The sequence below is a fragment of the Balearica regulorum genome, chromosome 4 (genome assembly GCF_011004875.1).
Source record: "Balearica regulorum gibbericeps isolate bBalReg1 chromosome 4, bBalReg1.pri, whole genome shotgun sequence".
NCBI classification, from domain to species: Eukaryota; Metazoa; Chordata; class Aves; order Gruiformes; family Gruidae; genus Balearica; species Balearica regulorum.
Window position 1 is genome coordinate 80,465,247 of NC_046187.1, and position 23,227 is coordinate 80,488,473.

The 23,227-nt window shown below is 45.4% G+C and overlaps 1 protein-coding gene across 7 annotated transcripts in view; it reads right to left on the reverse strand.

The window, feature by feature from the left end:
* Window positions 1-11,056, reverse strand: part of ALMS1 (ALMS1 centrosome and basal body associated protein) — a 78,489-nt gene extending 67,433 nt beyond the window's left edge. For all 7 annotated transcript variants that reach the window (XM_075752854.1, XM_075752857.1, XM_075752856.1 and 4 more), the window contains exon 1: window positions 10,888-11,056. In XM_075752854.1, coding sequence (XP_075608969.1) covers window positions 10,888-10,941 — 54 coding nt within the window. In that variant the 5' untranslated portion in view covers window positions 10,942-11,056. The remainder of the gene's footprint in view (window positions 1-10,887) is intronic.
* Between the last annotated feature and the right edge of the window lie 12,171 nt (window positions 11,057-23,227).

Consider the following 23,227-nt stretch of genomic DNA (forward strand, 5'->3'; position numbering starts at 1 on the left):
GCACTACTTTAGAATGTACATGATAAATATTTATCCTCCTTTTACTAGGCACAGAGAACTTAGTGTACAACAATAGAGCAAATCAGCAGAAGAGCAGATTCCTCAAGTAGTCTGATCTGACCATAACACTGCAAACATCTCTTATTTGATGCTCTAAAATTTCATCTGTCTTTGCCTGTTGGTTATAAGGAAGAGTCAAAAAGAACACCTACAGCATCACAAGCCAAGGAGATTAAAGCATGAATGAGAACATGAAATAAGACATGAAATAAATATTTGTATCACATTTAGATAATATGATACCTTTTATCTATTTTAATATTTCTTGTAAGTAGCTGCTATCATTGTCACAGTGATGCTATAGCATCATGAACATGAGAAGTGGTCTGCACAGTGGCAGACTGTAGAGGAAAAAAAAAAATATTAACAGAGTCAATGCCTGCTAAAACATAATTCAAATGATTTTGCAGTGTGCACCTCCCTCATATAACAAGAAACATATTTCCTTAAGCAAGCAGAAAAAATATGATGACAGAAAAGCAAGAAACAGTCATTGTTAAGTCTCCCAACCCCATCCAGATTTACCAGTTCAGATTTCCAGCTCATTGTTTGTCAACATTTCTTATCAAAATGCCCGTAAAGGATTGATCTGCCTGCAAAGCTGCTGGGAGGTGGGAGGGTGTGGTGGGTTGACGCTGGCTGAGGGCCAGGTGCCCACCAGAGCCGCTCTATCACTCCCCTCCTTCATTAGACAGGGGAGAAAAAGTACAACGAAAAGCTTATGGGTCGAGATAAGGACAGGGAGAGATCATTCTCTAATTATCATCACGAGCAAAACAGACCGAACTTAGAGAGGGAATTCATCTAATTTATTACTAGGCAAAACAGAGTAGAGGAATGAGAAATAAAATCAACTCTTAAAACACCTCCCCCCACCCCTCCCATCTTCCCAGGCTCAACTTCACTCCCAGCTTCAACCTTCCACCCCCCCTCAGCGGCACAGGGGGACGGGGAATGGGGGTTACGGTCAGTTCATCACACGGTGTTTCTGCCTTCATCCTCAGGGGGAGGAATCCTCTCATCGTTCCCTGGCTCCAGCATGGAGTCCCTCTCACAGGAGACAGTCCTTCACGAACTTGTCCAACGTGAGTCTCTCCCACGGGCTACAGTCCTTCACCAACTGCTCCAGCGTGGGTCTCTCCCACGGGGTGCAGACCTTCAGGAGCAAACTGCTCCAGCGTGGGTCCCCCACGGGGTCACAAGTCCTGCCAGCAAACCTGCTCTGGCATGGGCTCCTCTCTCCATGGGTCCACAGGTCCTGCCAGGAGCTTGCTCCAGCGTGGGCTTCCCACGGGCCACAGCCTCCTTCAGGTGTCTCCACCTGCTCCGGCGTGGGGTCCTCCACGGGCTGCAGGTGGAATCTCTACACCCCCTCATCCTTCCTCCATGGGCTGCAGGGGGACAGCCTGCTTCACCATGGTCTTCACCACAGGCTGCAGGGGGATCTCTGCTGCGGTGCCTGGAGCACCTCCTGCCCCTCCTTCTGCACTGACCTTGGTGTCTGCAGAGTTTCTCACAACTTCTCACTCCTCTCTCTGGCTGCAAAAGCTCTGTTTTTCTCTTTCTTAAATATGTTATCACAGAGGCACTGATGAGCTCAGCCTTGGCCAGCGGCAGGTCCGTCTTGGAGCCGGCTGGCATTGGCTCTGTCAGACACAGGGGAAGCTTCTAGCAGCTTCTCACAGAAGCCACCCTTGTAGCCCCCCCCGCTTCCAAAACCTTGCCACACAAACCCAACACAGAGGGGAAGAGGATTTGAATTGGGGGTGGTGGGAGGGAGATGAAGCAGGACCACCAAGAAAGGAACATATTTATAATTAGTCAGGAATTCTCCACTGAAACATGTTCCTCAGAAAACATCAGTAGTGTTCGACCCAAGAAATCTCACGTGAAAGAAAAAATTACCATCAATGACTGATTCTCCCAGGAAAGCAACCATCCTGAAAAAACAGGCACCCAATAAACCAAAAGCTCTACAAATCAAGAAGCAATCCTACCACCCCAGCTCCAGAGCAGCCCACCTAGCAAATGCACAGTGAAACCAATCCATTTACCCATTCCAATACCACTACTTCAATTGTTCGACTCTTGCACATCCTCACAAGAACCGTGTTCACGATTCTCATGTATTAGTTATACCAACGCATTTCATAAAATCTTCCCAGAAAAACCTAAGACTTCTTTGGAGTTTGTTCTTTCAAAATTTCCTTCAAAGAAAACAAAAAAAAAAAAAAAAAAAAGCAAGTTTTACACAACTGCATATACCCACAACTGCGTACATCCAAGTTTTACGTTCTGAAATCAGAGAACCAAAAGCCAATCATGCTTGAGATACTGAAGTAACAGGAGGACCTTAAGGAAAGATGATCACTTCCTGAAGTCAAATACTTCCCACACAGGTCAGTCTCCTGCTAGCACCTGAGCTTGATTTGTGTTTTCACCTAACAAATGCCCCAACTCAAAGCGGCAGGGCTTAAGGCCCACACACTCATCAGCTGCAGCTCTCATGCTTGCATACATAAGGCTGTGCTATGCATTTAGCATTGCTCTTTAATGCCGTGTCAGGTTCCTTTAACAAAACACCATAAAGGAAATAATCCCTCCTTTTCGAAGACAGCCAAGTCACTACGACCTCATAGGTTAGCAGCTGGAAGGAAGCAAACTGGCAACAGCACATTCTGTTTCACTATTTCATTTTTAAACCTCATACTAAAGAGCAATATTAAAGAAACAGCACAATGGAAGAGATCAGCCACATATTAGCGCTGTGCATACCAGGGCACAGGGTACATAACAAGGCAGTTGAAAAAAAAATAAATTAGGATCTAGTAAATGGGTATAATCATCTCTGAGGGCTTCCATATAATTAAACTCAAATGAAGAGAATTTAACAAGGTTTTTCTTCCTGAAATGCAATACAACAAAAGTTGGCTTTTGCTGCTAAATACATAACGAGAGGAAAAGACAAAAATAAAGCTGAACAACTACAACCACCCCCAGACAACACAGTGCCATTAACTTAAATGGTAGGAACAGCAGATCCTGTTTGGTATTCTTAACTGATGCTGTATTTCATAGAAAGAAAATTAAACATTTGTTCGTTTTGAACCACTGGAAGTTTGAATATCCAGGCTTAGCTCTCCTTACTTTATTCTGACCTACAGACCAGTGAAAATATCCAACAGAACACAGCACAGCAAAGAAAAAGTCTAGAGATATATGGGAAAGAGAACTACCTAGATGAGTAATTTGAACAATCTGATCTACCCAAAACATCAGAAATACACTATAATTTCTTCCAAACACTTCATCTCATTTCTCCCTCCTAAAAATCAGAGGTACATAGAATCATAGAATGGTTTGGGTGGGCAGGGACCTCACAGCCCATCCAGTGCCACCCCCTGCCATGGGCAGGGACACCCTCCACTAGCCCAGGTTGCCCAAAGCCCCATCCAACCTGGCCTTGAACACTGCCAGGGAGCCAGGGGCAGCCACAGCTTCTCTGGGCAACCTGGGCCAGGGCCTCAGCACCCTCACAGGGAAGGATTTCTGCCTCACATCCCATCTCCATCTCCCCTCCTGCAGCTTCAGGCCATTCCCCTTGGCCTGTCACTCCCTGCCCTTGTCACCAGTCCCTCTCCAGCTTTCCTGGAGCCCCTGTAGGGACTGGAAGGGGCTCTAAGGTCTCCCCGCAGCCTTCTCTTCTCCAGGCTGAACAAGCCCAACTCTCTCAGCCTGTCTCCATAGCAGAGGTGCTCCAGCCCTCGCATCATCTCCGTGGCCTCCTCTGGACTTGCTCCCACAGCTCCATGTCCTTCTTGTCCTGGGGCCCCCAGAGCTGGACGCAGCACTGCAGGGGGGTCTCACCAGAGTGCAGCAGAGGGGCAGAATCCCCTCCCTCAACCTGCTGATGATGCAGTCCAGGATACAGTTGGTTTAACGTGGCCAGGTTAATCCAGTATAAATGAGTGTTTCTGTTTCCTTATCTGAACATGCAGCTGTGAAAAATAGGCAGTGGAGTTCAGGACCAACTCCTCCAACATCAGCAAGCATTTACACCAAGTTAGGTGATCATGTAACAGTGCTAGAGGTAGATCCCACTCTGTATTTGGCTTTGCTGGATTCCATCTTGCTAAATTGAGGACTTATTTTTCCCCATTTTGTCAAGAACATTCCTGATTCTGATACCATTTTCCAAAGCACTGATCACTTTCCCCAGAATAGGCTTACCTACTTACTTTCTAGGTCTCATCATCTACTAATCACGCACTTCATCAATGAAAATACGTAACAGAAATGAGCGGAGAAAAGTGATCAAAAACTGTACCTGAAATGCCTTCCAAACTTGCTGCATATTTTCTTAGTTTGTCCCAAGATCAAAAACTCTTCCGAGGTCACGATACAATCATATGCCGCCACTCCTTTAGCTACTAGATTATCTACCCTCTCAAAGATGATAATTAAATGGGTTTGAAATAACTTGTTAACAAAGTCACACTGGCTATTTTCTTAACAATTTATTTCAAGTTGTTTCAAATAGCTTGTTCTAAATCCTTGCATTTCTGTACTTTTATCACCTACACCCAGTGGATAAACAAGCACACAATATAAAAAACACAATTAATGAATAAGTCAATAAACAACATTTTATATTTCAGATAAGCATGAATTTGACTATCTGTATACACCATTACTTCTGAATACAAGAAAAGTGCCCACCCTACAAACCCCAGGCACATTTGCTGAATAACTGGACCCAAAGGATGCGTGACTGAAATCCCTTCACTGGAGGTTTCTTCATAGCTGCACAACTTGTACTACATACTAAAAGCTTCTTGGTTTTATTTGTCCATTAGTTTATGTGGTAATAAATTTTAAAAAGGTACAAAATTTGTCACAAATAATACCTAAATCAAGCTTTCTAGCCTGTAGCATGGCTTTGACCCCAGTCTGAGTGTTCTTTCACACCAAGAAAACTCCCTCCCACCGCCTGCAAGGACAGTGCAGTGCAAGCCTCATGCCACTTGGAGTCAGCAACCCACTGCTGCAGGGCAAGGTCTTCCCCAGCTGTGGGCAAGGAACAAAGGAACGTGGAGAAACAGGAACATATTTACCTCTCAAAACGTGGAATTGACCACTGCGTCCCTCAAGATTAAAGAAACAACTCTGCCAGAACACAAAGCATGTAGGTCACGCTGTCTTACACCTACCTGCTCATTTCATGGCAGTTGTTCAGCTGGTAATGAACAGTCAAGGAAAAGCAAAGCAACTGCCGTGCAAAAGCGCTTTAGAGGCTACATGCAAACTCAGAATTCCCTTAATGCTACATAAATGCGACTGCACTTCACAATAATCCAATAATTTAATTTATCATGGCTTTATAGTCCGTATCAACCCTACTTTGCCTGTCAGAACAGTAAAAAAAAGCCTCATTCAAAATGTAGAATAAGTTTTTACATCACAGAGGGGTTTTTTGGCCAGAAGCCCAGCACCACAAGTTGTATGAAAATTGTTAGCATTTAAGTCCAGCTACTGAAATCAGTAACAAAATTCCCATTGTCTGCAAATAGTTCAGCATTAGAAGTTTGTTTATGAACATACTAGTAAATAATATAATTTCAAAAATACGATTCAGAAAAATGTAACAATGATTTGGTGCTGTCAGGTGTGAGAAACACAAATTATTTAAGTTGCACCTTGTTTTTTTCAATACAGACTGACGTGCTGGCAGTAATTTTCAGACCCACGCCATTCCCTCCTGGCAGGAGGCACCACCAACCAGTACATCAAGCACTATAAATCCAGAACTGTTTTATCAGTTCTGTGCAATGAACGTTGGGTTTCCGAATGGCCACAAGAGATCAGAACCAGCACGGCAGATCTCAAATACAAGGGAAGATTCATGACACGGTAAACTATCAGGGATGTGCTGAAAGCGTCCCTGAAAAGTAACCTGTATATTTACACAATAAATACTGACATTGCAAAGATTGCTAGTGCATCATTTTAAATCTTTTAGAAATAGTAGTTTTCACTGTCAAATTTCTAACATCAATAGCTTTATGGAGTGTCCTAAAACGACAAGTGGGAAATTAATCATTGCTGATCTGCAACAAGACTCCCTATTTTTTGCTCAGTTTCCTAAGAAAGTAAGGCTTCCAAGGCTGACAGCACTCTGTTCAGTCACACCTCAGCCGTGGGCATCGTAAGGCAATCTGAAAGCCAATTACTGTAATACACCTTAATGCCTGAAGCAGAACTTTTATTCATGTAATCAGTGTAACTAATGTTGGAAGGACCTCTGGAGGTCACCTAGTCTAACCGCTGGCTTGAAGCAGGGCTAACGTCAAGGCTAGATCAGGTTGTTCAGGCCTCATCCCATCAACTTGTGAACTGCTTCCAAGGATGGAGATTCGACCACCTCTGTGGGCCCTGGCCCAGCACATCACCACCCTCTCCAGGAAAAACACATTTCCTTGTCTCCAGTTAAAATTTCTCCTTACTGCCACACATCACCACCACTGCTTGTCCTGTCTCTGGGCACCTCCAAGAAGACACTTCCTCTGCCTTCTCCAAATCCCTCATCTGGCAGGGAAGCACCACTGCCAGGTCCTCACCAGACTCAGGCCACTTTGCTGACCTCTCTCTTGTCCAGAACAGCAGACAGGATCCAGCTGTGGCCAAGAAGAAGGAATATTCAGTTCCCTCCCAATGCCAGTTATGCTCTTACCAATGCAGCCCGATGCATGGCAGGCCTTCGTTGCTGCAAAGAGATGTCAACTCACATTCAACTTGCTGTCCACTACATCCTCAGGCATGTATGGCCTCTGAAGGGCCACCAGTTGGTACCGATGTATGGGGATTTTCTTTCTCAGTGCAAAAGATTCCGTGTTTTTCATAGGTAAAGCTCGTGAGATTCCTCTTGGGCCATTAATCCAGCTTGCCAAGGTCCCTCTGAAGGACAGTCTGTTGTGGTTTAACCCAGCAGGCAGCTAAAACAACCACACAGCCCTTCGCTCACTCGCCCCCACCAGTGGGATGGAGGGAAAGAAAAAAAAAGTAAAACTTGTGGGTTGAGGTAAAAACAGTTTAATAGGACAGAAAAGGAAGATAATAATAATAATAGAATATATAAAACAAGTGGTGCACAACACAACTGCTCACCACCCACTGACCAATGCCCAGCTAGCTCCTGAGCCACAGCATTCCCCAGCCAACTCCCCCAGCTTATATACTGAGCATGACGTCACATGGTATGGAATATCCCCTTGTCCCCTTGGGGTCAGCTGTGTCCCCTCCCAACTTCTTGTGCATTTCCTGTGGAAGGATCCTGCCTCCTGGCTGGCAGGGCCTGAGAAGCTGAAAAGTCCTTGATTTAGTTGTAAACACTGCTTAGCAACAACTAAAATATCAGTGTTTAATCAACATTATTTTCATACTAAATCCAAAATACAGCACTATATTAGCTACTAGGAAGAAAATTAACTCCTTCTCAGCTGCAACCAGGACACAGCCCTGTCCTCCAGCATATCATCCACTCCCTCCAACTTGATATCACCCAAAAACTCGATGCAAGGGCATTCACCCCATCCACCTGAGTCACCAGTGATGACATTACACAGCATTAGCACACGGACTGACCCCAGGGGAACAGCACCAGTTAAATTTTGAACAGTTTACTAGGAAAACTGGGTAGTAGTTCTTCAGCTCCTTCAGTTCTACAGCCACTTCAGCAATCTAACAGCTAATGCTCAAAACTATTCCCTTTCCTCCAAGCATTAACCTGCATCAAAGACAACATTTAATTTCACACAAGGTAGCTTAGCCACTTATTTTCATTCCTGTGCAAAAAAAACCCTTAACTGCTTGCTGTCTAAATCATAACTCCAATATCAACATTTAACAGCATTCCTGAATGCTTTTATGTAACGAGAAAGTCAGCTACTTCTTTACATTCTCAGCTTTGGACCACTGAAAAAGCACTGAGTATCCCCTGATTTTTAATTTTATTTTTTTTTTAAATCTACTTACAAGAGCTATAATTTGTACTTTACTGTCCTCTGAGTTTTAAGAAAATGCTCATTCCTTTATCTTTTCCACACTAAATTACTATTGAAATAAAAGGTACCTTTGTCAGTAGGTATCAAAACTTGATCTTCGTGGATCTCATCTGTAATACTTATGCTTAACTAAATGTAGAATCAAACAGTTTGCAGGACAGGGCTTAAATCATCTTCATAATCAAAAATAAAAGAGGAAATAGACGAAGTATTTTCACTGATAAGACAGGAAACAGCATAAAAGGTAAAAAAATATCACTATGTTGGTTACAGAATTTCTTCTCACTCTTACAGTCTGATGCCAAAAGTTCCATAATGCCTTTAAATTATCACAAACTGGCACTTTGGCTGGAAGATACAGTCCCAGTCTCTCTTCAGTAAGCAAAAACTTGAGGTAAGAGTTGAGTGGATGTTTCTTAAACCAATTTCAACCACAGTTAACAGTCCACTGCCTAGCTGTGCTGGTTTGCTGTCTATTGGAATATGTGACAAAACAACACAGAGGCAACAACAAGGAACCAGGGCACAGCAGCACAGGTCACTTTTGATAGGGCTTGCTGATTCACATGGCACTCGTGAAACTACAGCCTTGCATGTTACAAGTTACAAACATAGGTTTTCAGCGTTATTCTGTCTTTGTCAATTGAAATTATTGCTAAAATACTCTTGCAACAGAAATATACAATAAAGGTGTAAAAGCAGCCATACTACGACAGACAGAAGATCCGCCTGGCCTGCTGTCTATCTGCACCTGCATCCCCTTGAACCAGAAGAGCAGCAGTAGACTAGCAACAAGCTTGGCTCAGCTCCATCTGGTATTCCCAGAGCTGAGCTCCGGTTGTCAGAGCAGCAATTAAACCACAGTGCAAAACAAACGCAGAAGGAAGCAACGGCCACCGTAAAACAACAAAACTTGACACCCAAAAAGGATCAAAATAAACTGACCTGTGATGAATACCGTGAAGGTAAAACAAGAAGCAGGAGGCAAGTTCATTGATCTATAACATCACGTATAACTTAGAATCAAAAAGTTAACTGTGAAATTTGTCTGTAAATCAGCATTCAAATGAACTTCATTTCTACTTAAATATACACAAGAATACACAATAGCGCAAGAACTGTCCCTCCTACTCTGTGGCAAATGAAAACATATGGTGAAGGTCCTTCAGCAGGAAGCTTTTGGAAACTGAATTAAGATTATGCTGAGTTCCCATATTCCCATGTTCGTTAAGGCCAGACTTGCCTTTAACATGTCATATTTATTCACATAGCTGTTTCCATTCCTTCCTTTAGTTTCTATTACTTTTCCTGATAAGATTGAATCCTGTCCCAATCCACGGCTCTTCCCCAGGAACGTTTGTAAAAACTGATACAGCATCTACAACTGGTTGCCATTTCACAGATTCAGACTGGTCAGGGTTGGAAGGGACCTCTGGAGATCATCTGGTCCAACCCCCTGCTACAGCAGGATCACCTAGAGCAGGTCGCACAGGATCACATCCAGGTGGGCTTTGAATCTCTCCAGAGAAGGAGTCTCCACAACCTCTCTGGGCAGCCTGTCCCAGGGCTCGGTCACCCTCAGAGGGAAGAAGTTTTTCATCACATTGAGATGGAACTTCCCGTGTTCCAGTTTGTACCCATTGCCCCTTGTCCTGTCACTGGGCACCACTGAGAAGAGTCTGGCCCCATTCTCTAGACATTTATAAGTATTGATCAGATCCCCTCTCAGTCTTGTCTTCTCTTCTCCAGGCTAAACAGCCCCAGCTTTCTCAGCCTTTCCTCGTATGAGAGATGCTCCAGTCCCCTAATCATCTTCATTTGGCTGTTGCGCTTCTGTGAGTTCCTTCAGAGCTCTGGGACAAACCCCTGGGGCAACCACCAATCCTTGTAACTTTTCATTTTGGGTTGTCCTCTTGTACCCTTCTTAATACAGGACTATGGACGTGACATCCATAAACATCTCCAGACCCAAGTGTCCAGCTGTTCAAATACCCTGCACAAAGATGACTCTTGCAAACTGTTGAGAGACAGAACTTGAACAGGTTCTACAAACTCTTCACACTTCTGGAAACCAGCATGAGAACAGCGGGACAGTTTGGACCAGGGGCCAGAACAGTGCAATACCACAGGAAGGACGCTTCCCAATGCTCTCACAAGAGGCAAGCTCAGGAAGATGTTGATCCCAGAACATGGGGGTGGCAGCATGTGATGGGACACCCATGATCTCCAGAAAGCTGCTCCTCCCCTGTCTTCAGCAGTGATATGAAGACAGCAAAGTGCACAGAGCCATGTATGAGCCCTCCTAGGGTGTGAATGGCTCCTTGGGACCACTCCAGTCCCACTGGCTCCAACTTCCCAGGAGGGTTAGTGACCAAGCCAACTGCACTGGTCAAGCCAGCTGCACCCACCCCTCTCCAGAGCAGAGTAAGGCACAAATAGGACAATTACATCCTCTCCCCAGGAGGAATCAGACCAGTTACAGCCCCTCTTTTCTCCAGGGCAGAAGAGAGGCAGGTGGGGCTCAGGTCAGTTGCATCCTCCCTTTTTCTGGGACAGAACCAACCAGTGACAGCCCCTTCCTGGGGCAGAAGGCGAGATCAGGCCAGTTTCCACACACACAAAGAGAAACAGGAGCGAACCAGCCTGTCACACCCCCGTCCCCAAGGCCGGAGAAGAGCTGAGGGACTGCTCAGAGCAGTTACCGCCTCCCTGCCGCGTTGCCGCCAAAGGCCGCCTGCCCGAACTCCTCCGCAGACCCCGTACTCACAGGAACCTGCTCGTTCTCGTTGTTCTCCTCCTCCTCCTCCTCTCCCGGCTCCATAGCGGCAGGCACACGGCCCGGCTGCCCGCCAGCCCCTTCCCCTCACAAGGGCCGTCCCGGGACCGCGGGCCGGCGCGAGCCCAGCCCAGCCCAGCCCGCCCCGCCCTGCTGCGCATGCGCCGCCGCCCTACGAACCCGCCCCGTCGTTAGGGACTCGGTCCCACCCCGCGCATGCGCGGGTACCGCCCCCGGCGCGCGCCGCGAGTGGCCGTTGGAGGGCAGGGCGGGGCGGGGCCAAGCGGGCGCCGCCGAGCGGCGGTTGAGGAAGCGCGCGGGGGTGTTTTGGCGGGCAGAGTGGCGGTGAGTGCCCGGATGAAGCGCTGAGGGGTGGGTCTCCTCACACAAACCGCCTTCCCGCCTTGACCCTTTCCCTCCCGGCTCTCAGAGCCGCCCGCTGAGGTCACAGTCGTCTGGAAATAGGTGCACACTAAGGGGGAATTTCTGTAAGTGACAAGTTTTTCGAATGAGCGTGGTGGCTGTGTTCTTTTCCTGTGACAGCGAACCGTTTCTTCTGCTCTTCTGTGCCAGTCCACTTGTAGAGAGGCAATACGTGATCATTGTGAGCTTTGGGAGTTGGTGATGAGTGTACGGTAAAATCCGGCGGCAGACATTTTGCGATAGTGCAGGTGTTACCAGGGAATGAGATGTGATTTCCTAGGTGGGAAGTCTGTCCAGCTTAGTCAAAGCTCTCTGCGAGGAGAGGTGATCCCTGGTGGTCTGTCAGGGACCATCTTCCCAATCAGACTGAAGAAAGTACAGGCATTGAGTTGGGGGGAGATACTCTGCAAGGGCCCCTTTAGGCCTGGGTGCCAGCAGTCTCCCCCAAATTGTTCATTCCTTCTTTTTGGGTGCCACAAAGGAAAGAGAAGCTCCAAGTTTCCCCTGGCACAGCCACAATGCTCTCTCTGAGGCATTCGGTACAAGTCCTTACTATAATGACATTTTATGTTTCAGGTGGTTGTCAGCAAGGGCAAGGAAGGAATTTCCTCTTAAAAGCACAGTGGTCTGACTGTATTTTATTTCCTTACCTTCCTTTAAAGCACCAAGAGCAGGTGACAGTTGAAGCCGGAACAGCAGAAGACGCAGATCGTTGATTTGGCACAGTGCTGACGGTCCTTCCCCCACGTCTCCAGATGTACAGAGGAGAGAGAGGAGTCTCCAGGGTCATTGACTGCAGCTTTGTGATCTGTGTTTCACAGACAGAACATCATTTAATCTTTCATAAAGTTATTGAGCTCCTTCTCAAAAGCAATTAAGCTTCTCTGGTGTTGGTATAAGCAATATATCCAGCTGTCCATATGAATATAGCTCCAGACTGTCCACCTCTCTGATATAAGACAATAAATCACTGCACCAGTTTGTATTCTCTTAATAATCAGAGGGAAGCTGTAGCAGACTGAAAAATAAAAGTGCCTCCATAAAATTTTCTGTCCCCTGAGTTATTTATTCTCCTCGTAGCAGTTATCTGCCACGTATCCAACGCATCTCCCAAAAGGCAGTGTACGCTCGTTGATTCTGCAGTGAGTTGGGTGTTATTTTTCAGCGCTAGATAAATCAGAACACTAAAGTACGTCAAGGCAAACATTCCTTAAAATAATTAAAGTGCTGATAAGAAAATGCAGCTTTATATCCGAACCCACCTCCTATGACAAATGCAATTAAATTTGCTGGACCCAGCCTATCCTAGTCCTTGTTTATACGCATCCCCAAAAATCATCACCTAATAATTTACAGGTGAGGCTTAAGAAAATAACACGTATCGGGGTGTGAAAAAAGTACGTAACTGCTGCGAGAAGCTGAGATTCCATGCTTGCTTTCCCTGGGAAGTACAAGGAGTAGCCTGCTTAATTCCAGTGCCATTTTCCCTAATTACAGCAATGCGAGGGAGAGCAGGATTTAGCCCGTACGTTGTAGCGCTAATAGCAGTTCCAAATGTCATCTGTGAGAAAGCTTGCCATTTGCTTTTTCTCTGTTGCAAGTGACTGAAGGGCTCCTCTTGTCATACAATACAGAAATTCTGTCATTCCCTTTTATTTTTAGAAGAGCAATTCACAGGCGGAGAGGGGAGGAGGAAGGGTTTTCTGAATGTTTATCGCTTACACATCATACAGGAAGCTGTTCACATTCTTTATTAATTTTCTAACAATATCCAGAGACTTACTCAGTCTGAGATGTAATATGCTAAAATCCTTTCCAATAAAATGTCACTTGAAATTAAAATGGGAGAGGAATTTTAAAAAAGGCCATCACTGTGGAAGATTATCAGAGCCGGGCCTGAACCAGCCCTGCCTGGTTTGGCTTCCCCGAAAACTCTGTAAAGGTCTTTTAAAGGTGAAATATAACGTATGAAAATACGGCAATTGATTAACGTGCTCATTCCAGAGGAGAATATAAAATACAGGTGTCCCTGATGACTGCAAATATCTTGTAAAAAAGGAATATTTTAAAAATCAGGTCCTGGCTTGTGCCAATGATGTGTTAATTGCAAAGCGTTTGACGTAGAGATTCTTTCTACCTATGCAAAAGCACCCAGGGAACAGAGGACTCTGGATGTGACCTCGGTGGAAGTGGTTAGTAAAAGCAGATAGTACTGTGATTATTACAACCTGTTAATTAAGAACCTGTCCCTTAACACAAGTGATGGTCCTAGGCAGCCTGAGAGGACAAAAAGTGATCTGCGAATGGCTGTGATATCCCCAGCAACTGCACTTGTAAACCCACCTCTTGGCATGCCAGCAAAATATTAAACTGTTTTTCGAGTATTTTGCTGTAGATCTAATTGAGTTCTCAGGCTGTCGGCTTTGGATGCGCCGAGGTGGTTGGAAACTCAGTTATTGGGAGCTGCTCAACAAGAATCTTTAGCTGGCTTGGAAAATCTCAGTTATTGTGGTGTTGGGGTATTTTGGTATTGGGTACCACAAGAACACTTAGACCTGACGGAGCCGGCTCCAGTCTGTCTTTTCCTGGTTTGTGATTGAAAAAATTTATGTGGTTTAGTGGGAGAGACCCAGGTAATCTCTATGTCTAGACTTGGTTAAACAAAAATGAGGGGGAAAAGCAAGTTAAGTGAAGATAAAGTGCGTCAGTGGGCAGAGGGGTGGGCAGCGCAGAGAAAGAAAGCGCTCGTACACGAGAAGACTGATTAGGTGATTCAATTAGTGAAAGGACAGTGGGAGTGCTCTGTTAAAAGAAGAGCTGAAATGTGTATGTATTAGTGCAAGGGAAGGAGTTCAAACTGCAGATGCAGGACATGGAACCGGGTATTAGGATAACGACGATAATAATGAGTTAGAGCCCATGATTAGAGCACAGGCACCAAAGAGTCAGTGAATGTATGAATGAGGAGGCTGCGCTACGTGCCGTGGTTTACTAGGCTGGAGAACTAAGGGCTGGAACGGGTGGAACAGGACTGCTGTAGGTCAATGTGACTTTGAGGAAAACTGGTACAAGATTTTTGTCCTTGGTGTCAGCAGCAGCGCTAGCAATCTGCCGTAATTACTGTCAGAGAAAGCAGGAGGGTTTGTTAGTTGATTCTGTCTAAATTAGATTGAGGGATAAACAGAATCTGGGCTTAACTGCTGATTCTGATCTCAGTAAATCAGGATTAAACCTAGAAAACTGTTTAATGAGATAAAATGAGAAACTTGGGCCCAGCATCACTCCAACAAACTTCAGGCACCTAACTGGGGTATCTAAGTTGGAATGAGGGTTGCCTCACAGTCCTGACAAAGTGTTGGATCCCAGACTGGTTTGGGTGGGAAGGGACCTCCCAGCCCATCCAGTGCCACCCCCTGCCATGGGCAGGGACACCCTCCACTAGCCCAGGTTGCCCAAAGCCCCATCCAACCTGGCCTTGAACACTGCCAGGGAGCCAGGGGCAGCCACAGCTTCTCTGGGCAACCTGGGCCAGGGCCTCAGCACCCTCATCTTAAAAAAATGATTCAGCATGCCTAAAATCTTCTCTCTGAGGGTACATGGTTCCTTCCAGTGACCCCAGAAGGTACCTAGGATAACTAAACACCTAAGTTAGGTACTCTGGTAAGATACCCAAAATTAGGTTAAATAGACTCAAGTTTTGAGGACCTGAACATGGAGAAAGCTTGAAAATTCTTTCTGTCAGTGGTGCATGAGTTGTTTAAAGTTTTATTCCATACACAGGAGGGAAGACCCTGCGTCGAAAGGCTCTGGACCTGGGTGAGAAACAACCTCCGAGAGGCTACTGGGAATAAACAGGGACCCTAAGAGAGTGATCAAGAGCACTCATCGCCAAAGAAAGCTTGATCTCCGGGGTGAGAAAGCTTAGGAAGCAATTAGGTGTGTGGAAGGCTAAGCTGGGATGATAAAAGGAACAACCTCGATGCCTTCCTCCCAAAGAGGAACGCTGAGCCCCCGATTTCAAGCACAAGGAGAACATTTTAGTCCGCCTTTCTCCAGTGACCCAAAGCAGGCTGATATCGCTGCTGCAACGCGTGCTGTTTATTAACATCCCAACCGACAAGCAGACAGTGCAGCTCCTGCAAGTATCGCAGTCACAGATTCAGGGCTGGTGTCTTGACTCACATCTTATGCAATCCTTCTCACCAGGAAGCGAGAAAGAACCTATTAAATCTGCCCACACAGCGCCTCTAATGCCTGCGCTGAAAGTGGTAGGAAATTATGATAGATGTACGGAGCCCTTCCCCAGGTTTCAGGCAAATCAAGGGAAAGTTCCTTCGAAAAAATGTACAACTAATTATGGATTTTCCAGCTGTGATAATGTTTGGAGGTCTAAGTCTTTTTTTAATTAAATCGGAGGTTTACGACTGAACACTTCCATTTCTGGTAGGAGTCTGTAGGGAGTAGCCTTTGAATTGGTAAATCAGCTGCCTGAATAAACCACTTGTCAAGCTAAAATGTTACGTTCTTTGAGTTATGTGCTAAGTTTAAACAAGAAAATAAATAAGTGAATTTAGCGGAGATGAAAAATGACAAACTGGCAGTGCTGGAAACTGGGGTCTTTCTTCTACCCGCAGGATCAGAACAGCTCCTGCAGTACACTTTCTGTCTGTGCCATCCCATCAGCGTGCTTCTGCTCTGGCAGCGGAATAGTTTGCACTCCATCACCCATTCAGACCTCGTTTTCTGTGCTGCACAGGGCTGCCAGAAATACATTCATTTCTGCTGATTGGACTGGTGGCTTTTAGACACTTTGGACCTGGTTGCGCCAGGGCTACCTAGTTCTTCAGACTGATCTCCCTGATCTCCCTCCCTCAGCTCCAGGGCTCTGAGACTGTGCCTGGGGAAGCCAAGACATCCGGTTTATGCTTGAAATATTGAGGAGTCTCTTTAAGTTTTCTGTCTGTCTTCTTCAGTAGCATACTCCTGAGTTGGTCCACCACACCAGTGCCCTCACGTGTTGGCATCCAGGGTATCTGAATTACAGACCAAGGGTGGAGTTTTGTTGACAGATAAAAAAACATCTGAGTTTAAGTCTCTAAACAGAGATTTCTACACGTGAAATGCGGGTTTAAACCCCTCTACAATCTGTGGCAATGCAGGATAGGATACAGTTGCCTAAAACTAAAACCTAGTTCAGTCTGAGATACTTCCACACCTGCCCGGAGCTGGGGGGGGAAGGCCCTCACCCTTCTGCAATAGCAGCTTTCGATGATTCCTGAGGCATTCAACTGCAAAATGTGGGTATCTGCTCTGGGGTCAGTTGAATCGCTCCTACACTTCACTGAGCTCAACTCTTGTTACCTACCCACAGACATCTAGTGCTACCTGAGATGTGGCAGAGTGCCCAAGACATCCATGCAGAGCTGGTGAATCTGACACCAGACCTATGGAAGACCTGTGCACTCATGGAAATGGAGATGTGATACCACTGGGCATCTCAAGTAGCACTTGATGGCTGTGTTTGGGCAACAGAATTGATCCTCAGATTTTAATTGACCACAAAGGGAGCTTAGACACCTCATTCAGATGCAGATGTTCACGTGTTCGCGTCCTTCTCTTTCAGGAGCCCCAGTCTTGTACTTGGAACTCTTAGTCAACTTTCACACTTTGGAGAGGAGTCACTCACTCAATACTCTGACACCTTTTCTCTGATGGCATTTTCTGAAGCAACCTGCTCTCTTTCAGCATTGACCATAAACCCATAGAGAGTTTTTCCACGACATCCAGATGACCAGTATTGATTGTCTATTGTACTCAGCCATCTCACCTCTATCTTGTTTCCACTCTTCAGTCTCTTCTACCTTTGACTCTTCTGCCCTTCTTTCCCGCCGCAAGGTTGCCCAGTCGTAGCTCATCACTGATACCAGACTGCAGAGTGTTTAGGGTGGACTGACAGGTATCTAAAGTTATAGTCCTACAGTACAGACTTCTAATCTGAACTCAGGTGTGTAAGCTCCCTTCATAATCCATGGGGAAAAATCATATTCTTTTAGGGCATGAGTCAGCTGATCTGTTTTAGATCTCTATTTTAGGATGAGATGAAGCATGCCCTCAAAGTTTCTGTTCTTCTGTGTTGACTTTAAAGGGAACCCAGGGTGACTTGCTCAAATGGAGCTATCTGTGCTACGAAAGTCTATCTTTGGTCTGATGAATCGGAACAATGAAGAGCAAGGGTGACTTCATCCATTATATATTCATTCTTTTGAGTGGATTCACTCAATCTCGAGTTCTGCCACCTGGCTAATACACTGTTAGACTCTTGCACTGTTCACTCCTTGAGGTTCCTTTTCTTCTTTGCTCTGCCTCTCTTCCAGGACAGGATCTTGCCTAATACTCCCAAGAGCTTATTGTCAACATATGTTGTGACCCTACCTCTGTGCTTCCCTGCCCTCCATCTGCAGTTCATTCTCCTCCGTGGTCACCAGTGTAGAATTTTCTTGATTGTCTCCACACTTGCCTCAAATATTTCATGCCATCTCCTTTGCACTCACTTTTATCCTATCCCCTACTCTCTCCTTACACCCTTGTTCTTGACTGCTAATTTCTCCTCACAGTACAATCAGGCGTTAGGTTCTGTCATCTCCAAAAACTCTCACTCTGAAACCCATTTGCTACCTCCATTCCTGCCCCACCTTGCCTCCTCTCTCCACATCTAAGCTCATTCATCACACCACAATTGCTGTCACAGATTCATAGAGCAGTTCAGGGCTGGAAGGGACTTAGCAGATCTGACTAAATCAGGTTACTCAGGACTTTGCCCAGTGAAGTTCTGAATATCTCCAGGGATATTGGATTCATCCAGTGTCCACCCCTTTCAGTACCTAAGAAATGCTCATTCCAGAGTCCATCATGACTTCTTTAAAGTTAAATCTCAAAACCAATACTTCATCCTCACCTTCCCTGACTTGTCAATCAATTCCAGCAGTTACACTGATCTTCCTGAAGTCTTGTCCTTCATTGGCATCTTCCTGTTTCTCCAGTGGATCCTTCAGTATGGACTTTGGAGAATATTTCTCTTCTTGCTCCCAGGCGCTCTGTGTAGGTCTCAGAGGGCTCTTTATGCTGTGTGCTGTATGGTCTCCTTGTTACATCTCCTCTGGGAGACTCTCAGAGACACAAACCCAGGTACTGCCTCTGTGGTAGCAACTCGCAGGTGCAGCCCTTTACTCCAGCTGCCCTCCTCAGCCTGGAGCAGAAGCCCAGCCTGTGTTTGGTATCCTCACATTATGGATGTCAATTCAAGCTCCGAATGGCTTCCGCCAGCCCTCCTCTGCTTTTCTTAGCAGACTACCACTCAGACCTTTCATGTGGGCCCCACCTTTGGCTTGGGTCTTCCTCTTGGTCCCTTCACTCAAGCTGTCCAAATGTCTCTGACTCTTTCCACCTGAAGGCTCAGAGGTGCAGCCATCCATCTCCCATCCCAAACGCTGCCATATCCCCTTCTCTGGACTTCACAGCCTAACCCCAGGGGCAGTTACCCCAGGGGCAGCTGCAAAAGCTAACGTTTTGCTTCTGTTGCCCTGTATCCTCTGGCTCCTTCCCCCCATTGCCTCCAACTCAAAAGCTTGCTCCTCATTTCCAAGACCCTTTTTACGTACGCTCGGCGCATCCCTCACCTTTCATCAGCACGAGGAAACCAGCTCTCTCCACCAGTGGTGCCGGCCTCCGTTACCTCCGTGCTAGCATGCGGGCAAGCACCTTCATGCTCTTTCCCATGCCACTCCTCGTATTTTGCTGCGATTCCTGCAAAAAGCTGCCTAACAGACTACTGGGGTGCTGAGCTGACTTCCCGTCATGCTGGCTGACATTGTATCATTGTTTTCTTGCTTTCCTCCATCTGTCTGTTTCCATCTGTTATATCTTGCCTTATCCTTAGACCGTAGCCTTTGCGAGACAGAGACTGTCCTTTTTATTTCTGTGTCTGTGCAACGCGTGGTACAGCCTGGCCCTTGTCTGTGAGTAGGGCTGCAAGACACACTAATGATACACATCTGATAAAATAATAGTTTGTTTTATTGAACCCACAGCAATGGTTGCCTGGCCTTCGACTCTCACGAGGAAGAACAGAGGCCTTGAATTTGTACGAGACTCGACCTCCCCAGATCCTCTTCAGGGGTAATGGGAGACTACCTCAGTTTTAACCATCTGATCATCCTTAAATTACTTACGTTATAATTATAAACCTCCAAAGTAAGACTAATAACATGCAACTGTAGTTCATTTTCAGACTTGGCTAAGAAAAGGCTGTAACCAGACTGAGCAATTTTAATTTAAGCAAATTAAGGATTTAAATTTAGCACGGTAACTAAAATGCTACGAGTCATAAACCATCACCCCATGTTAACGGCATGATCATCTTCTTCTCATGGTTTGATGTTATATCGCACCCTTATTTCTTGGTTTCTGACCAATCTGAAATCATCGTTACAGTATTAGTCATGCAACGAATGTCTGGGAACTTACAATGCTTAACATTTTGTTTCTTTCTTACTTCATGGAAGGGTTTTTTATTATTATTACTTTACTATTAAAGTACAGTACAGTACTATTTTTGGATAGAAATCTTTAAAATTAACTGAGTTTTTATACTTTGTAAAAATAAGAGACCTACATGAGAAGCTGTCTATTTAAATCCTCATTCTTCAATTTAATATTGAGTACCAGAAGCAGTAAAAGATTTTGCTCTTAATCATATTAATGAACTTAATTATTTTAGGAATACATGCTGCCAAGCAGGTTATCTATTTTAGAATGTAATAACATCATAAATTAAATGTAGCAATTAAAAGAAAATGCATAGCAAATAACAGATACACTTTTGATGTAAATAAGATAAGTTTTGACAGATGGGATGGTTGGCCATGGGGAGAACAGTATAAAGGCAGTCTAGTCCCCAGTATGTGTTTTATAGGATCCAGTGGTCCCAGTTGGTCATTGCCAGTACAGTCAAGAAAGAAACAGGATTTCCTTGAACAGAAATTAGAATTATGTTATCAGTAGATATTTTCTCCACAGCCTCCCTTTTTTTTTTTTTTTTTAGCCTCGATACATACCCCAGAAACTTTTTGGATCCTGGATACAGAATCACTCTGGGGAAATCTAATAATAAAAAGAAATATTTATGTCTTGTCATTTTAGAAGCCCCAGCCAGAAACAAAGTGCTAGGCACTGTCCAAGTGGAGGAAGGAGATCTTTGCTATACAGAGCTACCCACCAAAGTCTGAGACAAGAAGTAATTACCAAAACTGCACTGTTTTGGGGGCAGTCATCTCTTCAGGGGCTTTGACTGTTGAAAAGTCCTGTGAACCTTTGCTTCACTACCAACCTACTGGAAGGAGCTTTCTCTGGAGTTCCCACCATGAGAGCAGTTGCAAGCACTTCCTAATCATCCTCCCAAATTCTGCTCCCAGCTCCTCTTTGCAACGGGTCACCCATGAGTTGGAGACAGCACGTTCTCATGGAGGATAGAGCAGAGCCTCATCTGTGCCGCTTCCCATCGTGCGTAACCCTGCCTCGAAGACATGCACTGATCGGTAGCTCTCTGGAAGGAGAGTTTATGTGATAGCGCCATTGACTTCCCAACATCTCAAAAAGATAAGAGAGAAAATTAGCCTTCGCTATCACAGCAGTTTGCCAATTCTAGTGAAGAACAATTACTGCTGGGGAATAGTAAATGTTTCCCATTGGCAGATTTCCTTCCTGCAGCCCACAGCTCCCCGTCAGGGTGGCAGCCACTTGCTTTGCCTAAGCTCAGAGCCAGCCTTGGTGAGAGAAATGATATTCAGGTCTCAGCTATCGTCGGTTCTAATTCATTTGTGCCCGTTTCAACCCACAGATGGATTCTGGTTAGTTTTACAACATGGTCTCTTCATCGCTTACTCATCTGTGCCATTAAGAACCATCCGGTGATGCACCGTTCAATAGGCTGTCCGTTTAGACTGTGTTAGGACTGCCAGCCTAGAGCTGAAGGGTGATAAAAGAAAGATGAGATGAAACGAAATGAAAGATGATTGATAAAAATATAATTCCGCTGATAATTCCATCTGTCAGTCTAATAACTCGCTCGTAATGTTTTTTTAATAATAATAACTTGTGCTTACATAACAGCTCCTATATGTGGCTTCTTAAGCAGTTTGTAAGTATTAATTAAAGCCCAAAACAGCCGTGTGAGGCAGGTGGGAATTCACATCGAATATCGCTATCATCACTCCCTCATTCCACAGGCAGACAAGTTGGCAGAGCTGGCTGGAGGCTTTGCAGCGCTGCAGGCAAAATTCAGTTTGCTCCGAACAAACTAGTTCCCCTCCACGGTCTGCAGAGACGCAGGCATGGAGCAAGGTGAGATGAACAGGCAGGAGGGTTTGGGCCACCTCTTGCCAGCACCACTGCATTCAGACTTCAGATCCAGGAGTCCCTGGGTGGAATCTCTGCTGTCGTGAGCTGGGCAGAGCTGTGGTTGCTGCTGTGACGTTCAGAATGGTCTTCGTCTTGCTCAAAGTTCAGCTTCTGCTGCTCTAGGTAACCACCCATTTTGTCTGTGTCTAAAGACATTGCTGGCAACTGGGCAGAAGTGCTGGGCAATAAATCTGTAATCAACCCAGAAAAAGAGCGGGGTCTCTTCATACATCCCTGAGTTACAGGTAACCTTCCTCCCCACTGCCATCCTCCGGAGTGGACAAGAAAAATGCAGCTGGCCTTGAGGTGGATGCTTGGACAATCAGTTCTTGGTGACTACCATGCATTTGAAGCCAAGTCCTGTAAATCCTCACTTGCAGTCCCTGGACTCCCTGTGATGACTTAGAAATCACAGTATGCGGTGTTATCTGAATCAGTCCTTTGTTATTATTCTTTTTTAGCTATTATTGTTGATATTGTTATTTGGATCCTGGCTGTAGTCCACAAAGAAATGGTTCCCCTTGGGCTTCAAGCTGCAGAAACACAACTCCAAAGCATTTGGTCTAAGCTGAAAGAAAATAGACACGCAAGATGGCTCTATTTTACATGTCTACACATGGGTGCCCACTTGTACAACTGGCATCCAGGCTCCCATGCAGTCGATGGAGATCAGGCAATGGGCCTAGGGACTGATTCACATCCCCGAGAATGCGTGCTTATCTTTGCTCTGCTCTTCTTAATACCATCTGAGCAGATCAGGTGTATGTGGGACCACAGACAAAAAGCCTGTTTATGTCAGTGTAGAACTTCTACTTATTTGCTGAACCAAACATCTACCATGTGTTCTTTCTCAGGTTTTAAGCTGTAATTTTTAGTTGCAAAGACAAAATGAAAACCCACAACACAGCCTTAGGAGGGGCCACACATCCACATATGCTGCAGAGAGCTGTCAGCTCCTCATTTATATCCCTGAAAGCCTGGCACAGAGATGAAATGTATGGCCTGTCCCCACCTATTGACCCTTGCTTTCCTGGTGAATCACTTTGTCTATACTACCTCAACCTTTTCATGTTCTCCCCCGCTCCTTTCAATATAGAAACAAATCTAAAATGGCGATTGATTTTAGAAGTGCATTTTGTTCCCTTTCATGCTTGTTCGGATGTTGCCAGGCTGGTATTTCGCACACGCGCGCATTGTCAGAGCCTGTTACCAAGAAAGCATGACGTTGACTTTTGTCTGTCAGGTCACTCCTCGTGTGGGGGTTTATGAATCAACACTTGAGAGGTGTAAGATGTCCATCCTAATTCCTCAGACATCTATGAGCCTGGCTTCCTTGGAAACAGGGCTTAGGTGACTGCGTGCATCCATCTGTCTGTTCATCTTCCTAATTTTAAAGGAATAAGGTAATAACTGGCTGATAGCCATTGGACAGCTTCAACCAAATGTTGTGAAT